Source organism: Falco punctatus (genome assembly GCF_963210335.1).
Source record: "Falco punctatus genome assembly, chromosome: 10".
NCBI lineage: Eukaryota > Metazoa > Chordata > Aves > Falconiformes > Falconidae > Falco > Falco punctatus.
In genome coordinates, this window is record NC_137590.1 from 6856585 (window position 1) to 6869429 (window position 12845).

The window sequence follows — 12845 nt, forward strand, 5'->3', positions numbered from 1 at the left end:
ACACACTACAAGTCAGTGGAAGACCCAGAATCTTCATCTCAGCTCGTATCAAAACTCCCAAGGAAGAACCTTTCTTTCCTCCTGCAAAGCCTTGCAGAACAGCTACTCAGCCATCAAATAAACGGCTTTTGCAATATGTCCTGAAGTCCATCAAGCTCACGTTGTGCAAAACTTTCCAGACACCTCATTTAATCATCAAAGCTGTTCCAGCTGGAGATTTCCCACCATCTTCAGGCAGGCCAAGTTAGCTGCTGTGCTTGTGCTTTCTGCCACCTACTGTGCTGGGCTTGTTCTAACACTTCTGCTCCATCCTCTACCCTGCCTCCCACTGCACAACACATGCTACCCAGCTATTTGTCTGCAAAGCAGAAGAGTCTGGGCTTTAGTTTAATGGAGAAATTAGTGCTACTGAACAGAAATCTTGTCCAAAGGTACACTGCGAAGGCATAAAAAAAAAGACAGTTTGTAACATATATTCTCCCCTCCAGCCCAAACTACCTGCCATGTGTACCAACAAGAGTAAATTAAGACCTCAATATCTATGAAACACGAGTTTTAACAGCAGCAGTTGTAGACTGAACAGATGCCCTGTTTCCCCCCAGTAATACTATTCACCTTGAACATGCAAATGACCCCCGAGCAGAAAAAGACATGTTATATTTTTCTGTGTGTCAAAACCCCATTATTTCCTTCACAGCCCCTATCACCATGAAGTGTTTTTTGCATTATTGTGCATCAACGCCTTCTAACCGCCACAGCAATCACAGATGTTAATTCTATGTCATTACTTGAGGCTCCAATCAGAAATAAATAGTCATGACCTTCCCAGCAGGATTTTTTCCTGCAATTCACTCATTACCCTCAGTGAATCTCGCTCAGCTGACATTGTTTTATTTGGGGGAAAAGGGCTGATTGCACAAGCCTGCCTAAGAAAAGATTCCAGTTGAAACATACAGCTTTCAGAGCTCAGCCCTAAATCATCATGCTGTGTCACATCAGCTCCTCTTTTTGTTAAGCGGAAGAGATTCCGTTCCCTTTTACAGAGAAGTGAAAAGTGAAACTGTCTGATCAGTTAGCTGCCAGCAAGGCTCCCTCCCTAACAGTTTTAGGAATACAGGCTCTAAGAATCAAAGTTTATACACGATAATAAAGTCCTGCCCCTGCCAGCAACCTGACAAAAACACTTCAGCAATATCCATCGTCTTTGGTGGATGTAGATGCCTTCTGAACCCCACCCTTGCCGCCACACTGGATGGTGAGCTAGAAACAAACTGCCTTAATGGCTAGAAATATTCCAAGTTCCAGTCTAAATTGATTTATGAGTAGTCAGGATACATTTTCTTTCTTGTATGAAACAGTACAGTTACAGTTTAGTTAGCATGAAAGGGTTGAAGCTTCAGTTTAGTACTTCTTTGCTGTGATTTGCTCCGTGTGTTATTTTTTATTTGGCTAATGAGGACAAAACAGCGAAATCTAGAGCGAGACGCAAGCCCCATCGCCACAAGAGGTAGTTCTACTGCTTTTGCTGGCAGCTTGTCCTACTGCTCAGATGTTGCAGGTTTCAGGAAACAATGTGAATTTCCCATTGTTTGTCTCATACACATTACTACTCTGTTCTTGCGGACTGAAAATAATTGGCTCATGTCTTCTGTATAACATCTCTTAGATCCATGCAGACAGATTCCTCTCTCCTCAGCTATTTTTTTGACTGAATATGCCCAGTTCCTTAGCTCTTCCTGACAGGCATTATCTTCTTAATCTTCGAACATTTTGTTGTTCCCCCTCCCCATACCTTCTTCCAATTTACCCATCGGCAAAGGATGAATCTGGTTTCGTCTATTTCATATCATCAGTACATAAATAACCCTGCCTGCTCTCCATTCTAGCTGGACATCGTTTCATTACACTGACTCACAATTTTTGGAGATTTGGACCTCTGGGCACTCAGCTCAATTTCAGTTGTCACACGCTACACATCACTCAAACCTTAAAATTGTAAGATGGATGAACAAGTCATTGACAGAAAATTTGAAGGGCTTTTTAATGCCACAAACTGTAGCTGAAGTGAGGCAGGTGGGACAATCAACTAGCACGCAAATGAAAAATCTGGTGATCAGCTAAATTTAAGATTACAATTATACAATTCATTTATTATTAATATATATATTATCAATGTATCAAATGGTCCCAGCTGCTGTGTTAGTACTGCAGAAGCTAAGCAGTGACAGCCCAAGCAGAAATTACATTAGCAGTGGAGAAAAAAACCCAGCAGCACCAAAAGGGGAATTGATTTGTCCGAGGTCCCCCACCGAGTCCCTAACGGTTCCCAGACAGCAGCCAGTCTCCTGACCACCAGCTCATCGTCTTTTGAACTAAACTACACTGCTACTCCTATCGGGGTATTTGAAAAATCTGGGGGTTTTATTAGATGTTGGTATTGATTTTGGCAAGCTACCTGCAACAACCACTACTGTAATGACAAGGAGTTTAAAAATCTCAATTAACAAGAGATGCAAATTTCTTGGTTTTGTAAAGCAACAACAAGCAAAAAGACATCCTAAGTAAAATAGCCTCTGGATATCATTATAGGCTATTTCTGGCTAAAGAAGGAAAACAGTTTTGTTAATTATAATTCCTGATAAAGAATACAATCCTTGAGTAACAGCCTTAATAAATCATCATGGTTTTAATTTTCATGGTTTGTTGCCTCTTAATTTTATCAGTTTGAGGGCTGATAAAATTTTTAATGTATGAAGTTATCAACAAGTCATTTCTTGTTGCAATCACAGATTAAGAACCTGATCCTGAAAGTTGCTGAGCACGTGCAACTCACACTGGAATTCAGGAACGCTAAAGACCTCCTAAAGAGCTATTAAAATTACCTGGACTCTAGCTGGCTTGATATGCTTCCCTTATCAACAGAACCTAAATTCTTTAGTAACCTCAGGATAACTCTGCTAGGCACAGAAGAACCAGACAACCACAAAAGACAGATCAGAAACTTTCTTCCCAGTTTTAAAATAAATTCCTTATAAAACCTGACTTAGTTTTCTAGGTCTGGCTAACATAAGTTCAAGACACATTGCCCTCAGGAGGAGAAAATGCACGTGATTTTTTCTACAACTCCACCCCTGGCACTAAGCAATAGCTAATAATGATTATGGTGGCCAGACCATGATCTAGAGATATCACTTATGAACTGCTGTTGGAAAGCACACATTGATCAGAATAGTTTTCATTGCTGCCATGCCATCCTATGAGAACTGGGGGGACCAACTGAGCAAGTGACATGCTTTTACTTCGGGTATCTTCATGCCAGTTACAAAAAGAATATCCCTTCGTAACCCTGGTACAGCACAAAGCACATCTAAAAGAAACAAAGTGCATTTTTTTTCATTTTGAATGTTCTCCTGTGAAAACTGTCATATAAAATGCTATTTTTAATGCTATTTAACTGCAAATTCTACTTGTATCAGGTTTGCACATAAACAGAGCTTTGAAAATAAAAAAGATTTGAAAAGGAAATAGTGTGAACTCGGACAACTATTTTTCTTCAAGAGTTAGCAATATTATTGTATGATGCCAGGTCCTGCTAAAGACAAAATTAGTATTTAAAATTATTTTTTTTCACATGTACAGCATAGATTCCCTGCAGCAATCAGCAATGCTGCAGGTATTGCATGCTTAACAAATGTGCACAAAGTTGGCAAATGACTTAAAGGGAGATTTTGTGCAGCTGTTGTTATGATACTGTGGAGTTGCTGGGAATACTCTACAGAGCGATGCTGATATCATAATTGGCTTCCACAAAAGCACATTAATGCAGGCCGCCAGATAAAAGTGGGTCAGCTTCCACTTACCAGCTCGTTTAGAATGAAAGGCCGAACTACACTGAAGAGAAAAAATTTGTGTGGAAGCCATTAGGTACTAGGATAAATGTTTTTTATTTCATGTGGGAAGAAAGAGCTCATCTCTTTTAAATCCTTGAATATAAATGCTGAGCTGCTCTTTCATCTGAGCCTACAGTCACCCTTTGTTGGATGCAAATAACTAACACAGACCAAACCCTACTAACTGAAAAAGAAAACATGGCAACACACAGATTCCCATTGCACTCAGAAGAATTTACATATATTAGTGTTGCCAAAAAAAAAAAAATCCCACATAATGGACTCTGAAATCAGGTTTTAAACAGCGTGAATAGCCTCATCTCCATGATCCTGGTGCTCTCTTATCAAAATGATTATAGGTCAAGGAGGGTGACAGATTTGCAAAGGAACAGCATTTTGTGGTGATGGAACTATATTCACAAACTTGCATGCTTACAAAGCAGAATTTCGAATTCTCCATCTCGCTTTCAAAGCTTTCTTTACCTCTCCTTTACTCTAAGCTCTGTCCTTGTCTCTTACATTCACTCACCTTCTGAGTCTCTGTCCTCCATTTGTGCTTCTCGCCTCCTGCTCACACTTTAGGTTCCCTGGCACTGCTCAGACTTCTCTATGCATGGAACAGCAGGTCCCCTAAACTTGCTTAAGTCAAAAGAAAGAATCCCAATGACTTTAGCAAGCTTTCACCTAATTCTGACCCAGAATTCTCTTCATCTTTGCATCAGGCTGTGAGAATTCACCTTTTGCACTAACACTCCAGATACTGTTAAATGCACAATAAAAAAGTGTCCTGCAGGATCAGGAGACGTTTGCTATAATAACCACTGTATCTGTACATCATAAACTACCCCAAGGCAGCGGTATGTTATTCATTTGGGCTCATTCTACTTACTATGCAGAGCTGTGAACAGCACCAGCAAACAGACAACACCCATTTGCCATTTGAGAAGTTAGTCTTGCTTCACTCTGAAAAGACTTTTGGGTGCACCCATATTTAGACACAATTTATCCTCAAATAAGCACATTCATCTCCCACTATTCCTGCTGTCTAGACAGACTGCTAGGACATATTCTCTAGAGCAGGGGTTAGATGGATTGAGACTCCCTTGAGAGCCCTTCCCAGGCTCTAATTGACTTGATTGTTAAGCAATTTTTCCTGATGTCCAACTTAAATTTCTTTTTTGCTCAATTTCATCCTATCACTTCCAATTACATCTGACTGAATTGTTCAAAACAATTCTTCTCCTCTGTCTCTTGACAATGAGGATGCAGCACATGCATCTCTTATTAGCACACCTTCACTTCAGAACTTATTGGCAATTCAGAGTATGGAGTTGACATTTTATGCCCACTTCTTACAGATGTCAAAGATATTTTATTATCCATGGAAGAAAACATAAGCCCGTGAATGCGTGTAGACAATACAGAGCCTTCCCCCTTTCTTCCATAACTGAGACATGTGGTAATTAGTGTAAGAAAGCCTGAATGTAGCTGAGTTACCTTATGCAAAGAGACAGCTTCAGTGACAACACGGACTTGGAAAGTTTCTCTTCCCCTCTGTTCTTACAACAACGTTCAAAATAATTCGGACGATGAAGACAAAAGGAAGAAGTTGAAAGATCTCTCAAAGGGAAAATACTGATGGAAAAACTGTGTTTCCCCAAGCTACTTACTGGACGATGTAGCAGAAACAATGACTTTTCCCCCAGTTTCTCAAAGACAACTGCAAATTCAAAAAACAACAGCTTGCTCCCACCCATTGAAATTTCAGCTCAAGACATCTGAAGACAATAAACTACTGCACAAACTACCTCTTTAAGTTCAGTATTTTTAGGAAGAACAGGACGTTGTAACCTCTCTGTATGCTAAATGTGACAAAGAAGCCACAGGAGGAAAACAGCATCTGGAAAATGCTTACACATATAAATTGGATCCGAACACCTAAGGAGCAACAGACTCATTTCACAGGTGCGCTGAACTACAGGCAGGAGCCCCCAGTGTGCCCAGGTGGCCAAGAGGCCAACAGCAGCCTGGCTGGTGTCCCCAGCAGTGTGGCCAGCAGGACCAGGGCAGCGATCGTCCCGCTGTGCTCGGCACTGGTGAGGCTGCACTGCGAGTCCTGTGTCCGGCTCTGGGCCCCTCGCTGCGGGAGGGACGTGGAGGGGCTGGAGCGTGTCCAGAGATGGGAACGGGGCTGGGGCACCAGTCTGATGGGGGGCGGCTGGGGGAGCTCAGCCTGGAGAGGAGGGGGCTCGGGGGGGACCTTATCGCTCCCTACAACCGCCTGACAGGGGCTGTAGGCAGGGGGGTCGGTCTCTGCTCCCAGGTAACAACCGATGGGACAAGAAGAAACTGCCTCAGGTCGCACCAGGGGAGGTTTAGATTGGGTATTAGGAAAAATTTCTTCACCAAAAGGTTGTCCAGCTTTGGCGCAGGCTGCCCAGGGAGGTGGTGGAGTCACCATTCCTGGAGGTGTTTAAAACCCACAGAGATGCGGCACTTAGGGACATGGTTCGGTGATGGACTTGGCAGTCCTGGGTTAATGGTTAGACTTGACGATCTCAAAGGTCTTTCCCAACCTAAGTGATTCTGTGATTCTTTTACATAACTTAGATCTAAAGTGAACATACTTTTGTCTCTGCCCAGAGCAGTTATGTAACAAGACAGGTGACAGTCGGTGAGCTCTGTGCCCGTACACACAGAGTGCCGGTAGCCATAACTACACGTGTGTTTCCAGAGTGTGTTTTTGTTAAGAGATATACTGAGTTCACAGAATGTTAGTTTCCTGTTATTGTACATCATTCCAAACAACAAAATGAGTTAAATTAAGAATTCAAAGCAAAGCAAGCTGTATGTATTTGGAGGAGGCCAATCTGTTACGCTCGTTGTAGTTTCTCATCACTAATGAATCCCAAACCACGTAATATGTGGGGAACAAAATGTCACAACAGCCTCTTAAGAGTATTCAGGAATCGATACAGAGGCACTTGAATCAGCAATTTCCTGACTGACAGTCAATCTCTTAAACGCTGTAGCACAGTTTTGAGCAAAGGCCACAGAGTGAGCCGTTTGATTTATCAGCTGGCATTGACGACTAGTTGAAGGACATTGTCACCGTTAAGGTGTAAAGCTTAGCCCAACTACAACTGCTTACTTCCAGCCAGGGGTACAACGCCTTACCTGGCCAAGCTGTTCACAAGCTGTTTGATACTCAGCTCGCTGACAGAGGTCTTTCACACGCTGGTATTTGGGTAGAAAGTTTTCTTCTTGGGCATCTACCTTCTCATTTTCCCTCTTATGCAGCAGTTTACTGGAAAAGAAAAGAAAAAAGGAAGATTTATTTTTGTATTAATATTACTTCCAAGATATACGTATGGTTTGCTGAAAAGGCTCAGAGGAGTAGGGTACCTGCCAAGTCCACAGCAGCACTGGTGGCCAAAACTTAACACTCCAGTAAAAACTAGTGATTATCGTCATCTCTGGTAACACACAAGTTATTCATATGTTCTCAGGAAGCATATAAAAACATACAACACCAAGACAGCGTGTTTCATGTCCGATTGGCAGGCAATAACAGTCAATATAAAGAGACCATATCCTCCTCACCCCACAGGGCTGCACGCTGCAAACCCTTCATGCCCCGTGTTAAGTACGAAGGCAGAGGCATAGAGGCAATGGCCAGCAGATGAACATGCAGAGAGGAAGAATTATTCATACCCCCACGATACAAGCAGGAGGGTGGGGGGCAGCAGCTGAAAGAAAAATGGGATGCCTTTCCATCTCTCAATCCAAGTAAAACTCCCCCTCCCCCACCCCACCAGCACATTTATGCAGGCTGTAGGCAAAGGCCATACATTCCTTCCTATCACACAATCACTGCCATTAGGCATACTCCAGCCGTGTCCCTGCTGGCACAGCTAAATGGCCTGTGGTAGAGTGCTGCTTTGGCTTTAGCTATTCAGCATCCTTCTATTTAAAAAAGGCTGGGCTTTGTGATTAACACTTTCCTTACCCTCTTTCCACTAGGAACGAGTCTCTCCACACCTTCATCTTTTTCTTTAAATGGAACCTAGGAGGAAACAAGGAGAGGAAGAAGCAGTTCCCCCAAAACCAGTAATGAATTTATGCCCCAGTTTTCTCTCCCACCCCTAGTCAGAGAAGCAGCTTTACATCACACTGCATAAAGGGACATCGTGCTTTACAGAACAGGCACATGTGCCTCTCCAGTGCAAATCATGCACAAACACAGGACAGATCTGTTCTCACAGGGACAAAATCAACAGATTCACACAGTAAAACTATTTCAACGTAAGCATGTTTAAGGCACAGCGGATTATCTGAATTGTCCTCAATCAGAAAGGATCGCAAATTAAATCAGGATTTCCTGACTTCACTCTGGGCTCTTAACCTGCACAGTACCCACAAAGTATCCTATTCTAAAGCAGCTGCTCCTTTCCCCCTCTCCCTCCACCCAACTACTTGTAAAGCAAATCACCTTCTTCCCTTTTTCTGCTGATTTTCTCTAGCAAGCCTCCAGCCTAATTCTCTTTCTCAGTCTTTTTCCAATGAAAGTATTGACAAAAGGTCTTAAACAATAACTGTGCAATTCTGAGTGCCTGCCTGTCCTTATATTATAGTCTGATACACAACCAACCTCTTCAACTCAATTATTCTACAATTTATTCAATATGAAATGCTTTGCTACAAATGATGCCACAGAGACATTTCAAATCTATAACTCATATAGCTAAAGACCTTCATGTTAGCCCTCTCACTGCTACACAGATAACACTTAGTATACTCAGATACCCTATATGCCATGCAGCTAGTATATGAACCTGACAAAATGAAAATAAGTCAGTCAGTCACTTATTGCCAAATAGTCTCTAGACCTTCCAGTGAATTATGTATTCATATGGATGGTAATTTTATTTTATTTTCCTTTAAATTTGCTGCATGTTGCTGAATACTTGCTCAGTCTCCTGTAAACACACATGCATGTTTTTACACACACATTTGCATTTCTTACCTATTTACTGGTCTCTCAGAGTCCAGAAGCTTTAGAATGGATTTACCATCCATATCAGATGGAATATCCAATCCAGCAATATCTAGAATTGTAGGCGCAAGATCAATATTCAACACGATGTGAGGATTCCTGAAAAAACATTTATGAGAACCTGGTTTAAAGTCTATGCAATGATAGCAAGCAACTCCAGCTCTTCCACAGAGACCAGGGATTTGAAAAGAGTCAGTTTGTGACATCTGCCAAGAAGAGGACACAATCCAACTCCTTTCCGTGAAGGGAATTAAAATGTAGAAGATAGATAAGTTGCATAACCTCAAGAGTGACTAATATGAAAATTTAAAACTTTAGAACAGATCGTTTTTGAGAAAGCAAAGTAGTTCATAAGGCAAAGCTAGTTAATTATTGCAAAAGAGGGTTCAAAAGTCTTTCAAAACATGAGAAAGCATTAGAAAAACTCCTTGGGTATCTTACAGAATCAAAGTGTCTGCCAAATATGCTGATGACTTTATTAAAAAGTAGATTTGGCAGGTAGCACATGCTTTATCTGTTTCAAGATACGGTACAGAAAGAAGTACCTCAGCTCATACCACAGCAAGCATGCTCTGAACAGAACATGAGGGGAAACACATTGCTAGACACTACAGTGTAGAGTGCGAAACAAGAAAAGGAAAGGGATCAGGAAAGAAAAAGCAAAGAGAAAGCAGTTATGGAGAAAAAAAGAAAGAAAAGAGAGAGAGAAAATAAAGTAAAAGCTTTAATTGAAATAATACCAATCTTCCCAAAGTGCACGGTTACCCATTCTGCAAACACTCAGAAACAGCCATGCCCTGTTACTTCGCAGAGTCAGGCATACGCTCCTCAGCCCCCACAGTTACCAGGACAATATCTGAACTCAAAGTGACTTCAAATTTGGTTAAAACATTGGCATCAACTCCCGAGTAGCACAGACAGCCCCTATCCCCAGATCCCTTGATCTGCCACAGCTCAATATGAGGAAGTTCATGGATCAGAGCATCTAGCTGCACAGCCCAGCAGTCTGTAGCTAAATGAACAGCCACATTTTCTAAACACGTGACCTGGTTTTACTGTGGGTCTGGTTTTGCAGAAAGGTCTTCAGTTGATGTGGAAGCTCACAAACTTCTTTCAACTATGTCTATGACAGTGTTGCGTAATTACTCACAGTATTACATATATACCTACTGTTTATCAGCTGTGTACTATTTCTTTTCCTCATTTCTTGAAAAAAATAAACAAGGAAGATAATTTCTTAAAAGTAGGGGGGAAAAAAAGAAAGTGAGCACACTGCTATAGACGCAGTCTTCTATAGCACTGAACATAAAGAATCGCTGTGCTATGATCTGTGGGCACAAAGGAAGGATAGGACCAGATGGGCTGCTCTACGTATCAGTGCAGAATTCTAGCTCAAAATACAGGAGAGAAGAAAGCTGCTAAATTCACACTAATTAATGAGACACCATTTAAAAACTGCTACATTTTTGAGCGAGCGAGCAAACAGGCACTGACAAGAGCATGGATGATGAATTAAATTGATGTACCTAATTTGATTTTAATTACTAATAATTATGGTGTAGCATATTTGATAATAGAAATGAGAGCTTAGTAATGACTTGCTACAGTGACTGCTATTAAATCTTCGTTGGTATCGAAAGGGAGTCATGACAATTACTCTGCAGGAAAAACATAAGGTTCACACAAAACATGGATGATTGAAGTTCCACCGTTTAAAGAAAATCAGGCTGAAAGGGAGGATCAATTTATTATCTGATATATACTCCCCCTCCAAGGTATTTCATCCTATTCTTCCTATTTGTTGTACTGCGATGGGCTCTGTTCTGTTAGACTCTGCCAGGCTGACTCCTCTGATTCTAAAAGAAGTACTTTTTCATCTTCAGAAGCCACTGCAAAATAAAATTCAGTGGGAAGGTTTCACAGTTTTTACATATCTCTGGGTGTAAAGATCCTTGAGCTAGAACAGGCGGGGTGGCTGGTCTCTAGCATGGCACGTTGCAGAAAAACCATCTCAGTCCACTCGGGCCATAGTAGCATTGCTTCTCCCTTAAGACCAAAAGCTGCAGTCAAAGGGGAAGACAGAATGTCCTTAGAAGGCCATTCCAGCTCACTTGAAATTCTGTGCTGCTGCAGACAAACCTCTTTCCGTACTGAGGTGATGTTTAAATCCACCTGAGGAATCCCTCCCCTGCTCTTTAGAGAAGTAATATTGTTTATTACACATGCATAAGTGCTGTAAATAAATTAGACACACAGTGCAATTACCGACAGAGTTTAACGTTTTTGTGCCTACTGATAATGTGAATCAGTGAATTTAACCAGCAAATGGAATGAGATTTTTTTATAACTATTTGCTACTGTATTACACACTAGATCTGTTCCTCTGCAGGAAAGAAAAAAAATGGTGTGGGGAAGACTTTGTGTGTGCTAATTATGCTAAAACATGCACACTGATATAAATAAAAGGCAGCAAATTATGGCACTCTGTCCAAAATCATTACTTAAGTGCAAATATTTGCTATTGAAATAATTGCTTAGAAAGTGTATTTACATAATTTCTTAGCTGATCAAAGCTACCATTTTAATTAACAGTCATATTCTGCATGCTTGCGTGCATCCGGCAAACAGCCCTAACCATGTAATCTCAAAGGATGAACCAAAGAGAATTTTTTGTGGACGATAATATATGAACTATTACATACATTCTTCTTCATAAACTGAAACAAATGACTCCACTTTAATGTTCAGCAATAATTATCTACTGTGGCAGTGAACATTATGCAATATATTTTTCACCTTGAAAATGTCATATTTATGTGTATTATTTGCACCCCTCAAAAGGAGGCAAATAAGCACTTCCTAGACTGGGCATATTTCAAAGAAGCTTTTTCAACTGCATCCAGAGCAGTGTAGTGGCTTGTGCTGCACACCTACACAAGCAAAAAGGCCACGGCACAACACCTTGATTATGTTACACCAGCACATGCTACCAGCTCTGCCTCCTGACTAGCCACGCTTCCCTGCCAAAGAAGAGAGGAGTCAGTCAGGATGGGCAGAACTTCGTGCCTCCATTTGGATGCCAGGTCCGTACGAGCAGGGTTGTGAACATAAAGGATACGCTACATACACACACACACAACAGCCAAGAACTTACAAGGACCCAGCCTCCACATTTGGACCTCGGACATAGAAAGGAACTCTGATATCAAACTCATATGGCATGGACTTCCCTTTCACCAGCCCAAACTGGCCAATATGATAACCATGGTCTGCTGTGTATATTATATACGTGTTGTCCAGTTCACCTGTTTCAACCAACGTATTGTAAATCTGAAAAAAAGCAAAACAAAATATGGAATTAATTCCCAGCAGTGCTACATGTAGAATACTGTATATAATTTTCTGCATATGTGTATATACAAATAAATACCAACAGTTCAAGATGGCAGTGAGTTTCCACAATGAACCATTCCGAATACTCCATGATAATTTTACTAACTGTATATTGCAGCTATTACAAGGCAACCTTCTGTTTCCTGTTTTAAGGTAAACACATCGGCACGCCACATTTTGAAAAGTGTTTGGGTTCAGTATTTTGCATGAGAGCTGTCAAGATAGTACCAAATACATACTGTCACAGATAAGTTTCAAGGTGATAAGCATTTTTGAAATCTTCTCTCCACAGTTATATTTTTCCCACAGCAATTTTAATAAAATAATAGTATTTTCAATCTCACACTTATTTAAGCAACCTTCAACGATCTTGCTTTCAGACAAATGACTCCCCATTATGCAGAATATTTGCAAAATCTCTTCCAGATAAGTATCACTCAGTCATATTCTCTCACTGTGGAGAATTAAGAGGAGCTTTAACTCTGTTTGTGGTTGCTCCTATGGAT

General features: G+C 41.1%; 1 protein-coding gene across 17 annotated transcripts in view; it reads right to left on the minus strand.

Moving 5' to 3' along the window:
- Positions 1 to 12845, minus strand: part of SULF2 (sulfatase 2) — a gene marked incomplete at its 3' end in the record, with an annotated part of 163566 nt that overhangs the window by 23198 nt on the left and 127523 nt on the right. For 16 of the 17 annotated variants that reach the window (XR_013930796.1, XM_080404951.1, XM_080404955.1 and 13 more), the window contains 4 exons: positions 12101 to 12276; positions 8917 to 9045; positions 7900 to 7956; positions 7068 to 7197 (listed from right to left, as the gene is read on the minus strand). Coding sequence is in view for 16 of the 17 variants with exons in the window: in XM_080404951.1 (XP_080261077.1) it covers positions 7068 to 7197; positions 7900 to 7956; positions 8917 to 9045; positions 12101 to 12276 (492 nt within the window). Of the gene's footprint in view, positions 1 to 7067; positions 7198 to 7895; positions 7957 to 8916; positions 9046 to 12100; positions 12277 to 12845 lie in introns of those variants that run through there. The other variant, XM_080404954.1, reaches the window with a different exon arrangement.